The 14,382-nt window shown below is 40.7% G+C and overlaps 1 protein-coding gene across 1 annotated transcript; it reads right to left on the reverse strand.

Moving 5' to 3' along the window:
* Window positions 1-359: 359 nt before the first annotated feature.
* On the reverse strand, window positions 360-9,268 carry LOC100888619 (zinc finger protein 3 homolog). Its single transcript, XM_030977693.1, has 4 exons — window positions 8,937-9,268; window positions 7,267-7,407; window positions 5,922-6,011; window positions 360-3,190 (listed from the first exon to the last, which is right to left on the reverse strand). Exons 1-4 carry the CDS (start codon window positions 9,225-9,227, stop codon window positions 1,007-1,009), a joined length of 2,706 nt encoding a protein of 901 aa, XP_030833553.1. The 5' UTR covers window positions 9,228-9,268; the 3' UTR covers window positions 360-1,006.
* Window positions 9,269-14,382: the final 5,114 nt, after the last annotated feature.

Genomic DNA, 14,382 nt, shown 5'->3' on the forward strand with positions numbered 1-14,382 from the left:
ATATCTTCTCAGCTATGATTTCTCCTCAATGAATAATAAAGGTTTTATTATTGATTTAAAAAGTCTTTCCAACTAAAGCTTGGTGCATGATACGTGTACAACTTTAATTGGTACGTCACATTTTCAAGAAAATGACCATGTCATGCTAAAAGGCATCACATCATGTCAAAAATATCTTCATTTATATCTCTTGTACATAGGGCAGGAATAATGTACATCACATTTTTCAGAATACCTACACTTATTCTTTGGGGTGAAGTTTCCTTAAAGTTCTATCTATTAACTATAAAATAACTGTAAAAACTTGTCAATATCTTGGAAGGCTTAGAAAAGGCAAATAAATCTTGCAAATGTAAAGCAAAATAGCTCGTCATCTGCATTTGGAATGTTCATTGAAAATGGGAACTAAGGAAAAACAATAATAGTGATTTTAGATAAAGTACAATGAACACTACCGACTTGTTTTAGTTAACAATGCATCTCGTTTGAAAGCGCCCAAGTGAAATGTCTGACATGTCTTTTCCTGGTGGCTTTTTTACATTATTAGGAACTAACTAGCCAAAAAGCATTCACCTTTTACCTATCCGACATTTAACAAGCCACTGATTGCCATGAATGTTGAGAGACCCTCCTCCAGCAGTCCAGTAAAGGCTCGTTCAAATATGATGCAGCAAAAATGTGGCTTTTTTATAATGATGTAAAGTGCACCTCAGGATTTTGGTTGAATGAAATGAACCACCAGCAGACAATATGCTTGTGGTAGATGTCATCATGTGGACTTAAAGCTTATCTGTACTAGTTTATGGGAGGGATTAGACAGCCCTGCAACTAGGTCACTGGACAGGTGGTTATCTCATCAACTCAGCTCTCAATTAACATAAGAAAAAGAGGATCATGGGGGACCAATGGTCACTGATTAGGCATTGCTTTTATATAGAGGGAGCAAGTAGCTACAAGTAGGACAGTGTGGCTTTAAAGGGTAAACTTTAATAAATCTGGGTCCTTGCTAGCCTTGTAACTCGGACACAATGGCTGCAATCGCTCTATCTGTTGCTTCTTGATCGGCACCCGGATATTCCACAATGACAACGCCTTCGGAATCCATAACCTCGATCTGAATACTTTCAGGAATGAAATCCTGGACAGTGGCTGGAACCGTTTGTACAGGCAATGCATGCTCTTTGAGGTGGTGGCTTTTCAAGGCGTCGGTAGTGCCCAAGACCTCGTGGCAATAGTTGCACTTGTAGGTCTTGTTGTGGACGCGCATGTGCTGCAGCAAGAGCCGCTCTTCAGGGAACGAACACGTGCACTTCTCGCAGACGAAGTCCTTGAGGTGCTCACTGTGGACCTTGGCGTGGGCCAGTAGGCGTCGCCGCGAATTGAACTGCTTCTCGCAAACACCGCACGTGAAATGGAGTTCCTGGTCGTGAGCCTCCTGCATGTGGACTGCCAGGTTGGAGCGACCCTTAAACTCTATGAAGCAGATGTCGCATTTGCTCCTCTTGTTTGTGTGCGTTCTCTTGTGGAGCCGGAGCGACCCAGAATGTTTGTAGGTCTTTCCGCAATCCTCGCAGAAATACGTCGGGGCACCCTCGTGTGTCTCCACATGCTTTCTCATCATACTCCGAGCCCAGAACCTCTTGGTGCAACCTGGATACGTGCAAGGGAATTTCTTGTCGTGGATTTTCTTGTGCATAGTCAAGTTCATCCTGGACCAAAATACATTGCCACAGATATCACAGACAAAGGAGTTGTCCATTGATCGTCCTTGATGGCCTGGATGGACTTTGTTCATATGCCTCGTGTAAGTGCCTTTATTGATGAATGTGGCATTGCAGAGGTCGCACACCATAACCGTGAGAGCCCTATTCTGATGGTCCGTGGCGCCACTGGATAAAAATGGCTTTTCAAATGAAATCTCTTGTACAGTCGTTTGGCACCCCTGAAAGTGCAATGGAAATTTTGCGTATTTCTTCATGTGATAATTCAAGGATGGCTTCTCCACAAAGTTTCTCCCACACCCGGGGCACCTGTACTGCCCCATGTGACCTGCAAGGTGGTAGTTGTACTTCCCCCGGTCGTGGAACCGCCTCGGGCACCACGGACAACGGAAGACGCCCGGTCTGTGTTTCTCCAGACTGTGCGTCGCCAGGGCCTGCATGTTTGGCAGGGTGGTCCCGCATTCTTTGCATGTGATGCTCGCATGTGCTTTGGCATAGTGATTCCCCATGTGGCTACTGTGGTAGAACTGCTCGTTGCATTCGTAGCACGTCGAGACGACTCTGGAATTGGGGTATTTTCTAGGGGTGGACTTGCCGGGATCACAGTCCACATCCTGAGGTCTTCTGTTCCTTGAAAGGATTCGCTCACCAAGATCTTTCAATTCCTCCATCCTCATATTTTCCCACAGCAGAATCCCCTCCCGGCATATATCACATTTGATTCCTGGGTTACCACAGTGAGCTCGCATGTGCATTTCAAGGGTGATTTCATCGAAGACATACGACTCGCAGAATTCGCATTTGATAATATCACTCTCTGCATTCTCGAGGGAACGCTCCGACTGATCTTGCTGCTCATCCGAACCCTGGCTTCCCTGTTCATTGGGAACTTCACCATTCACCACAGCATCCTTCTCTTGTTCTTTCATCAGCTCCCTGGCTTTCTCTGCGGCCTCCCTGCTGGGAAAGATATTGTGTGCTTCAGCAAGATGCTCCCGACAGGTGACTCTGTTAATGCAGTGCAGATGGCAAACAACACAAAACGGCCGCAGTTTCTTCACTTCCCGTGGTTCACCATTCTCATCCAACTTCTGTTTCTTGCGCTCGCGCTCTTCGTTCTCCTTGATAATATGCTCTGCATTGTGCAAAGTGTACTTCTCTTTCCGCTTTTTCTTTTTCTTCTTCTTCTGCTTCTTACCGACCACCTGGACATTGCGGGTAGTGGTCTTTGTGGAAACTGTAGCCTCTTTGGTGTTGGATTGGTCCAAATCCTCTTCTCTCGCCGTGTCCTGCACCAGCGTCTCTTCTTGACTTGACATTTGCGAGAGGATGAGTTCAACGCGGTCCTCTGGGTCAGAAGTGTTAGTAATCCCACTGGATGTCACGGGTCTCAGAAATTCCTTCTGTGCACCATCTCCATCCAGTGCTGCATCTGAAGGTACTTCTGGCGCACCGTTATCCATGGTTTCCTGCAGAAAACAGAAAGAAAAAGAATCACTAAACTGTACGCTCTAAATATTTCTGACCCTCATTATTGTCACACCTTTTCCCCCTTGTTTTGTATTATCTTAATATGCTCATATACAGTGTCCATATTACAACTATTACATAATATTTGAACATGAGCCTTGTTTTGTACAGAGCTTAGAAATTATTTTGTATAAAGAATTTATCAAAATCGTTATCTTTGTCATAATCATTCTATATAAACACTCTTGTCAGTAAATAACAAATCAGTTGGATAAGGAAATTGGCATTAACGAAATGGGACTAGTCAAGCTAGATGAAAAAACTAACTGACACTGATCCGAAAACTTAACTCTGCATAACTTGAAAGTTGCACAAGTCAAAGTGCCCCTACGTCAGATCTATTATTTGGACCAAACAATGTAAAATATGCGTTATATACATTTCCTAAGTTAAATTTTGCATGAGTCAAAGTATTTCTTTTAGGCAGCCCCAAGAGATTGACTTGTGCAGAGTTAACTGTACAATAAACTGTGATGTTTACAATTGTTCCAATCTCCCTCTAAAATGTAAGATTTTGTTTAGTAGGGTTGAAATTGGGTTAGTGGTTAGGACAGGGGTAAGTACTGCATTAGGTCCAGGGGTGAAGTTATGGATTCGATACGCATACCTGCCAACCTGAGACAAGAGAAATTAGGAGTAAATTTTTTTGGATGGACTACGAGGTCGCGAACCACCGAAGGATTGGGGTAGTAGCCCGTAGATGGGGGGGGGGGGGGGGGGGGGGGGGGATACACAGGACTTTAGGGTCTATTTTTTTTCCTCTCCATTTTAATGGTGCAAATGGGCTTTTCCTTCAACCTTTTCGCCCCACACATAAACAATTTTTGAAAAAAAATGCGTGTTGAAGTCCGAGTGCTGATTCTGCAACTGGAAATTGTTTCCCGTATTCTTTCTTATACTTCTGATTATGAACAGCACGAGTCTTACCCATTTTGTCCTTCAAAAATGGAGAAATCAACGAAGAAGAAGAATATAGTAGTAGTAATCCAAAATAAATCGAGGAAGTCTGGTAAATAACAAGCTTCCACGAATGCAGTCATCGCACAAGCATTGAAGAAAACACGCCAATGTATACAGTGTTTATGCAGGGTGTATCAACTGCACATGTAATATAAATACACGTGGGCTATACGCATGCAGTTACTATGCAACAACGCTGCATGTAGTGTATGTATTAGTACAACGTCTGCACACACTTTATCGATATAGCTTGCGCACGTGCTTCCATGTACTAGTACCATACATGCCAACATTTGAAAATCAGAACATCACGAGCGCGAAGTCCTTTTAGCCGGGGTCCAGGGCCCGCTTTAGGGCCCTGGAAGCTCTGGGTTTCCAGATGCTCTCTGGTGCAATCTGAGCCTATTTTAAGGACCATTTCCCCTAAAATTCAACCCAAGTTTATGGGTAATTTTTGTGTCATACTAGGTCTAGGCAAATTCATGCAAAAAAATATATTCAAGAAATTGACTTGAAAACACATCAGACAATTAGTCTGAACCGAGTCAGGAGCAAATTTGAAGAAATTATATTTTTAAATGTTGTAAAACCAAAGATATAAGAAGAAAACTGACCAAGTATCTGTACTAAAAATCGTACATGTAAAATTGGTCGTAGACATTCGACAGCTGAAAATGACGCGCACGGTTGTGGTACGTGCGTTCTTGAATCCAAAATCGTATCTCACACACACACTCTCGCCATACCGCGAATGGTCCGTCGTGGGGAGCTAGCCGCCCGAGAGTTTGCCAGCGATACCAATGCACCCTCGGAGCTCCGCAGCGCACAATTTTAGCGGAACTCGAAAGGTTCGAGGTGGGAAGGTGGTGGGCTAGCTTTTTGCCATCGTTCCTTGTATTCCTGTTTGTACTTCTGAATTCATCTTGCTGCTGTTCCGCTCATTTTGACAGATTTTCTTCCGAGACAAATCACAAATCACAAAGTATACGGTACCTCGAAACACGTACTTTGCATGGGCATATACGGTGCGCTAGCAGCGCGCGATAGCCAATGCACGCATGCTGCGCTGATATGCGTGCAAACGTATAGAAATTATACTTACAAGATTTGCCAGCGCAAGTATTTACGTACGGAAATGTTACGTACGGAAACGCTGCCACTGTACGTACATATCAGTGCACGCTGTACGCACCTTGCGCAATGCAATCTGTTCAGCACTCGATCGGATCAATGCTATGTATGGAAAGCCAAATTCCCCAAAATCGGAACGTTCCGTTTTTTAGGGCTATAAAAACTTCAAAAACGGAACAGTTCCGTTAAAATCGGAACGGTTGGCATGTCTGTAGTACATGCAGTACATGGATAATGACTGCAGTACAGTACATGGATAATGATTGCGGAACTAACGATCACGTTCGGGCTGCGCTGTGTATATCTTCTATGAGCGCGAGCGCGGATGTCGGCGTGATCTGGTTATCAGTGCTGTGTTATGCTTTAGTCTTATGCAACAGTCATTTGTTTTAAAAATATTTTGAAATTAAAAAAAAATCTGAGTTTTGAGGCATGCACTCGGAATTCGGAGTTGGTATGAAAAATGCGGAGGAACTCCGCCTAAATCGGGGTGGTTGGCAGGTATGGATACGTGCAGGTTTTGGTATCTATAGGGGAACAACTGTTGGTGGAGCATGTGTCGAACAGCCTTCTACTTACATTGTCAGATTCATCATCTTGATCCACTGCAGCGTCTTGTTCTTGTATGACACTCTTCTCTTTCCGTCCAAAGTTTTTCGCGATGATGATCTGAGAGGAGGAATAAACAATAATCTAATAATAATCTGGATTTATATAGCGCTTAATCCAAAATACTGTCTCTAAGCGCTTTACAGATATTATTACCCGGGTCATCAATTTCATTCACACAATGTGCACCATCTCCATTCCCTAGGGAGTATTCCTACCATATGGTCACTTCGAGGGCATATGGCAATTACTAACAGTACACAAATGCTTTCGGCATCCTACCGGGTCCCCATTTCTCTCCTGGGTATAGCATATATAGATAAACGTCTTACCAAAGGAAATTAGTGCTGTATCGGGGATAAAACCCACAATTTGAATTTGAAGTCAAGTGCTTTATCCACTTGACTACTTACAAATAATTTCGGTTGAGAATGAATATTATAAAACCGTTGCTGATTTTCAAGATTCAAACAAGTTTAACCCCTCATTGACCATGCTGATAACATGTGAGGTCTAGTCTGCTGACATATCCATTAGACCATGATGCCACTTGAAAAATAGTGAGAAATACTTTAAAGCCCATCTGTACTAGTTTAAAGGAGGGATTAGACCACCCTGCAAGGTCACTGGACAGGTGGTTATCTTATCAACTCCGCTCTCAATTAACATAAGAAAAAAAGGATCATGGGAGACCAATGGTAACTGATTAGGCATTATTTTCTATATAGAGGGAGCAAGTAGCTACAAGAAGATAGTGTAGCTTTAAAGACACAAATAAGTGGGCTCTCTTGGGGAATTTGACACCGTTCCGGTGTTTACCCGATAACAGGTGTTGTCTATCACTGGGATTAGCCTTCAATTTTTAGACCAACAAGCTTCATGGAATGCTGTCTTTTCCCCACATGGTAAAGTACTAATCTTACATTTGCATCACCCAAAGACTCTCCGAGAGACAAGGGGGTATTTCTTGATTGACCTACCGGTTAGCTGTGTGTAGAAATGTAGACCCATTAATGGTATTTCTACCAAGTCTGGTGTCTGCGAATTATGACCTTCTGCTCATGGAAACCCAATGACCCACCCACTTTAAAGCCCCACTGCACTACTTACACTGTATAGCTACTTGCGCCCTCTATATTGCAAACAATGCCTAATCGGTGCCTGTTGGTCCCCATAATCCCCATTTTCTTATGTTCATTGAGAGCTGATTTGATGAGATAACCACCTGTCAGTGACCTTGCAGGGAGGTCTAATCCCCCCTGGCCAAACAAATGCAGACAGGGCTTTAACACAAAATTTACTTCTGTCTACTTACTGGCTTTTTCCTTTGTGCCCGCTGATCTATGTTATTCTGGAAGTAGCCATGTTTCTCTTCAACGTGATCTTGCAGTGGTTGAGTGTGTACAAAGGTTTCTCCACACATAGTGCACAAGAAGGGAAGATTCTCTGTTAGTACCTGTAATTAAAGAAGAATAAATTGTTTTTTATTAATTTTTTTTAATTAATTAGCATATTTACAACTAAGCAAGCACTGAAGCAACCTAATGAAACTTTCAAATATTAGGGCTTGTTCAGATATGTATGAGGCAGCAAAACCACTGGTCATGCGATTGCATTGTGAAAGAAACGGTGTGGAATCGACCAGAAAAGGTATCAACCTTTTCTGGTCGATTCCACACCATCTAGCATATAAGAATTTATGTGTATTGCAAGGTTCTGGAATCATCAAAATGATAAGAAATTTGGCCAAGTCTTGGTAAAGTTACAAACACTGTACACAGAAAGACGTATATGGGACTACATGAACACGTGGCGTAAAAATCCTACCCCCCCCCCCAAGTTTTACGATGTTACATGACATATTTAGAATATGAAGGCATTTGAAGAGCCATGCTTTTCAGGGAACATGTCTTATCTGATGTTCTTCCACACTTGCATAATAAGGATGACAACGCTCAGTTTTTTTCACCTCTTCCCAGAACTCAACCTTCTCTTTAATGACGTAAATTGTCATTGGCGTCACATTTCTGTATCTCATTCACAGACCTCAGTGGCCCGCAGGACCTTTGTTCAGTTTGTTGCATAATCGCATAAACCCACGCATATTTTTGTGCCAGTTTATAATTATGTAAATATCTGAACGAGTCTTAAGTCTGTAGTCTGGGAGAAACGCCAACACCACAAAGGGTGCTCATCAGCTCACCAAAGGTATTTAGGATTACACAAACAAGTGGCACCAAAATTTGCTTGCAGTTTAAAGTTGTGAGTTGTTTGAGCTCTAGCTAGATTAGTGATTTCAAAGACAATCCTTTTCATGGGATACTTGCTGCTATGAATTTTCATCAACATGAGCTTAAACAGGATGAGAAAGCTTACAAATCATATTTATTTTCACCACAACCCTAACTTCTCTTCACTGTATGAACATCAGACTGTAACCACTTTCCTCCCAGTTACATATACATGGGAGTATCTTGATAAAAATATCAAAACAAATTATTATTTCATCTTTAATGTAGCAAAAGGTACTGCACTTTGCTAATAATCCAAAGAAATGATGCCTTTAGAACCTACAAACTTTACAATATTGTTGATAAATTCATTCTTTGCACCCCCAAAATAAAGCATAGAATAGCCTCAACATGTTTTTTGCTATCTTATTATGTATTCCAGGTACCAGTATCTTAGCAAATTGTAGTATCACATAAACATTTGTTTTTTTATGTGTTTGGAACACAAAATTCACAATTCTTGGTGATATTGGTGAATTTACAGAGGTAACCTGAATGACACTTTTGGGAATATTCAGCCTAATGAGGGTCTGAATGGCTATTATCTCCTAGCTGCAAATCTTAACGATTTGGTTCTACCTACGTGCAAAAAATGGTTTTCAATGATTCTGCATTTTGCATTCCAGACAGTGCTTTACGTAGGACTTCCTTCACTATAAAGTTACCTTTAAATAGCTGACATGAAAGAACTTACCACCCGCACAAATTTATCTCCACTGTGGATTGAAACGACCGAGGTCTCCCCAAACATTCGCTTCACCCTGTTTGTGCTCTTTATCTGGTCGGCATAGAGGGCCAGAGTGGCGCGGTCGGCCATTGCTGTAACAAACGTCTCTTTTGGCATCCTGCGAATGTCTACATCGTTTGTAAAGCGGTGCATGTTGGTGACTTTCTCCTTCACAAACCGCTCTTTGGCTTGCCAGTTGGTCAGCTCTTCGGTCAGCTCTTCAGACTGATCCTCACTGTCCGATGGTACGTCAGACATCTTGCCGAGTCTACCGTGGTCCTTTATTTAGAATTCCAACTTCCCACCTGACAGACAAAAAGAGATGATAACACTGGTTATAAATATAAATTGTCTTAAGTCACATAAATATATTTTTTTCTGCATGTTTCACAAAACCATCATACTCATACTCGTAGGGTTCAAGTACAAAGATCTTTGGTAGGTTGACCCGGAAACTCATCGGCCGGGTCATGTCATAGATTACTAGTTTGAATGCATGAACGTACAGCTGTTTCACGGATCTGAGATAAAAAATGGATAACTCATATACATGTAAGTAAGTCCGTAAATTTCACATTTTATAATAGGTTATCAAAATTTGATAACTGTAATTAGGAGAAGAATATAGAAACCTTTTTTTCTATCTGATTTATAAATCAGAAAATTAGATCTAAATATTGAAAATCGGGGGAGAAAGTTTCCGTCACAAAGAGGTACAGAAATGGGCCAATCTTTCCCCTGGTACGAGTGGTCACGATTACCATGGGGAATGTCAACAAATGTCAGTTTTATTAAAGAAATGACCCATATCAGACAGTTATTTCTGTCTAATACTTAGGAATAGTGCAGTGGGTTCTTAACGTGCAAGGGTGGTGACTCTCCTGAACACGGGTCTCCATTAAGGGTCCTATCCAAGGGACAGAGTGTTTTCCACTTAACATAGCCTGCATCTGTAAAACAAGGGGAGGGGCATGTTGATACACAACGCAGGCTTCAGTCATCTGCCAGGGTGGGATTCAAACCCGAGCTCTTTGGGCCTAGTAGTAGTAGGCCCTACAGGTAGACGTTTTACCAACCGAGCGCCAACTCGCCTCCTCAACAACATCGTACACTGTCGTTCAATTTGCATTTGTCTCCTAAGTAATGCCCATGATGCTTGGCTTCACAAAACCGTATTTGCAAATTTATAGACGAACAGTCAACTTTTTACAGTCCCACAATAAATTATTTTCATTTCGGAACGCCATCACAAGTCATAGTCTACTCATTAGTCATGATCAAGATGATGATGATGATTGGGCAAGGAAAAAATATAAAACAAAAATTTATTTAAAAAATATTTCATTATCTCCAACTTCGGACGACAAGCACAAACACAAGATTCACACCACAGCACATACATGTACATGTAGGCGCTGGCCTACATAGTACAGTGCATGTAGTCTACGTAGGCCTAGACAATTCATAACGACCACACGTACACTCACGTTCACGCGGATAAGATTCTACTTTTCCTGGCGATTGCCGACTATAGATAGATTTCAGACAACGAAATAACCAAACTATATTATCATTACTACTATTCACTACGATAAATCAATAAAATTACCTAATCAAACGTAGAAAATCGACGAATTTGATACAGTAGTAGACCTACGTCTATGTACTGGCTTCAGTTCACGCCGTTCCCATTAACGCGCGCGCAGTAAGTATGTACTATACTATGTACGAGTTATAGGCATCGAAATCCAAGTAAGTTTATAGGTGTACAAAGTACAATCAAGTTGGTACATGGAACGTACGCACATGTACAAAAACTGTTGGCGCGCGATCCACTAACAAGCAGGATTACGACAATAGCTGTGAGTAGGAAGTCTTTTTAATCATGCAGTACCGTATATGCTGGCAAGGGTAACAACCAGCCGCCCATGCCCCCTTTTCTTTTGAAACCAAAACCGACTTCCAAGATTCAAGATAATTTATTGTCCGATTTAAAAAAATACAGAAATTCGTCCTCCACTGGCGAGTGACGTATATATACAAGACTTTTGGGGTATAAAGGAAACATAAAAAACAGCAGAGGCGCGGCGCGCGCTCCCCAAATGCCCCTCTTAATTATACTTCAGATAATAAGTAGCCATTTTTCTTGTTAATATTATAGGCACCTGTTCCACACCATGCATATACATTGTAAGTTCCCCTTGGCTAATTAACCACCTTTGATAAGTCCCCCGGCCCTTATCTCTGATAATTGCGCCTATATATTCAAACCTGGGACTCGGTGCCGTTTTCCTTTGTCAGAAGTGCATCCCTCCTCCTTCTGATAATTATGAGAGCCCTTTATACTTCTTTGTGTGTCCCCTTAATTCCTTGTGATAAGTGCCTCAGATTCATTTTAATAATAAAGCTCCGGGTCCCCTTTCTGATAAACAAAATGTGACCTGCCTCAATCTTTTTCATTCTCAGAAGTGCCCATCTTCAAGTGTGAAAAGAACCCTTTCCACCTCTGATAATTGCCCTTTTTATAATTTGACTCAGGCACCCCTTTCCTTCTGATTTAAGTTCCCTTTGCCCATTTTTATAAGAAACTTTTTGTTTCCTCATAAATGACCCTTTTCACTGATAATTAATGAAGACAACAAAAGTGTGATATACCATATTCATCAAAATATAGACAGAGAGAGAGAGAGAGAGAGAGGGGGGGGGGGGGGCGAGAGGGATTATGTGTGTACATGTATATGTGGGTGCATGTCAGAGAAGAAGGAGAGAGAGAGATCGAGAGAGAGAGAGAGACAAAGAAAGAGAGAAACAAAGAAAGACAGAGGCCGAGGAGGGAGGATAGATACAGATAAAATGAGTATGAATGACTTGATGTCTAAAGGTTGATAAGAACTCTTTTGACTACCGGTAATTATTTGCTTCAAACAAAATTGATTTATTTAAAGAAATACATGTGCAACAAACCATTATAATCAATATAAACACCGAATTTATAAGTCAACAATTAAAGGTCAATCTCTTTGAAACCCCAAATAACAATTACAAAAACAAATAAAAATCAACAACCATAAATTTACAAGGCCTTTTACAAGTTTAGAAGTACATAAACTACTGTTGAACCAAATATTTTGTGTGTGCAAAACCTGAAGTTTGCAAGCGAAAGTTGCATGCCGTTATGTGATTGAATCACAACTGACATGACAGTAACTCTTTTTACCATTAACAAGAGTTTTAAGGCAGTGGTAAACAAAATAAACACATTCGTTTACAAGTCATGGTTTTACATCATGAAATCAGCTCATGCTGTAACCAATGAGGAATAGGACAATTAAAGCAGAAGAGTGCAATACGAGAGAAAGGAAGTTAGCTCAAATCATTCGAATTACAAAGTCAGAAATACAAAATTGTGAATCATAATACTCTATGTATTATGAAACCCATTCAAATGAATAATAATTGTTAAATCAAGGAAATATCACAAGGTAGCTATATGACAGCAGATACATGTAACTTTGCCAAAGTGAAGTTTGTTACACTAAAAAATGGCACCAGTACATAATTGTAATACATGTACGATGTATTCAACATTTTGACAGTTCAAGCTGTTAAACTTGTTCCTTTATCTGGCTAAGAATATATAATTAAGAATGAGAAAGAAGAAAAAACAAAAAATCCTTGCAAGTTTTGAATACTTGGGCCCATATTCTACTAAATTTAAAGGCCGTCTATACTAGTTTGACTAGGAGGGATAAAACCACCCAGGAAGGTCACTGACATGTGGCTATCTCATCAACTCAGCTCTCAATTACTGGTAACATAAGAAAAAGAGGATCATGGAGAACCAATGGTCACCGATTAGGCATTGTTTTCTATATAGAGGGAGCAATTAAGTGACCTTTAAAACATGTTGCTGGACTGAGGCTTTTGTTCCAAATTGGGCTTACCAAGGGAATCAGACTGAGATCAACTAATTTTTCCTTATTTTAGACCCAGTGTCACATTTAAAGCAAGACTGCACTACTTGTATCTACTTAGGCCCTCTATATTGCCAACAATGCCTAGGCGGTACCTGTTGGTCCCCAATGATCCCCTTTTTTAAATGTTAATTGAGAGCTGATTTGATGAGATAACCACCTGCCAGTGACCCGCAGCGAGGTCTAATCCCTCCTGGCCAGAGCTGCCAACCTCCAGAACAGAAAATCAGTAATCACAAGGCTCAAAATCAGTAATTTGGGGTATAAATCAGTAATTTCTTATGCGGCGCTATGAATCTAAAAAAACGACACGCCAACACTGCGCGGACGCATGATTATCTGAAATTTTTGGTGATTTTACTCACACAAAGATGTTAAGTATTGAATTTCAGGTCATCACAACACAGTTTATCATGAAAAATGGCTCCTATTCACAGCACTCGCTACGATAAATCATATTTAATTCATTAAAAAAAAAAAAAAAAAAAAAAAAAAAAATCTTTTTTTTTTTTTTTTTTTTTAAATCCGTAATTTGAGACAACATTCCGTAATGGTCGTTAATTTCCGTACCAATTACGGAAAATCCGTACTAGTTGGCAGCTCTGCTGGCCAGACTAGTGCAGATAGGCTTTAACTGAATTAGTACAATACGGACCTTAAAGGCTGTCTGTACTAGTTTGGCTAGGAGGGATTAAAAGTTTAGCATGGAAAATGGGAAAGTTCAAGTGGATTTTCAAAGAGAATTCCTTGAGAAGTGAGAACAGTATCAAATAAATCTGATAATATTTATTTGTGTTTGTCACTTTTCGTGACATTGTACATGCATTAGTTCCCATAATTTTTAAACTAATTTTTCAATGTCTTTCTCTGTTACCTTTCTTCTAATTTACTCCTTTTTTTTACCACAATGTTGATATCAACACTTGGTATGGAATTTGATTCCACGGCTGCTTGACATGACACCAACATCTTTTGGTGAGCCATTGATCTACATTTGCCACACTGCACCCATGGGTAGTAAGTGGGTACCTACATATGGCAGGATTATTCCTTGCGAAAACTGAGAGCTATAATTGTTGAGACTTGCATGTAAGCCCGGGTACTAATAACCAAACCAACGCCTCCCATCTAGATATAATACCATTACTATTACTGGTCCAATTTTTTTCAATTTTCAAAACTTCCATTTGTATGTTTATCAGGGTTGGTGCACCCTTCACATTACATTTCCAAAGAATATGGACATTCAGAATAATTCATTAGCCAGCATTGAGACTCCTGCAGGTCCCCCATTGTTAGTCTCTGACTCTAACAGAGGGAAAGTGCACCATTCTCACTTTACATACCAATGAGAATGGTTCATATTCCTGAGGTACCTCTGCAACAGCAGGACCCTGTTTCATAAACCTTCTTTATCAATAACAAGTGCAACATTTCTA

The sequence above is a fragment of the Strongylocentrotus purpuratus genome, unplaced genomic scaffold (assembly GCF_000002235.5).
Source record: "Strongylocentrotus purpuratus isolate Spur 01 unplaced genomic scaffold, Spur_5.0 spur5_scaffold_1, whole genome shotgun sequence".
Classification (NCBI taxonomy): Eukaryota; Metazoa; Echinodermata; class Echinoidea; order Camarodonta; family Strongylocentrotidae; genus Strongylocentrotus; species Strongylocentrotus purpuratus.

Bases quoted from the DNA above. Each gene is read 5' to 3' on its own strand.
- LOC100888619 (XM_030977693.1), bottom strand. From the start codon at position 9,227: ATGTCTGACGTACCATCGGACAGTGAGGATCAGTCTGAAGAGCTGACC. The intron at 7,408-8,936 runs GTAAGTTCTTTC...CTTTAATTACAG, and splicing joins GAGATAAATTTGTGCGGGTG to GTACTAACAGAGAATCTTCC. The intron at 6,012-7,266 runs GTAAGTAGACAG...TCCTCCTCTCAG, and splicing joins GGGCACAAAGGAAAAAGCCA to ATCATCATCGCGAAAAACTT.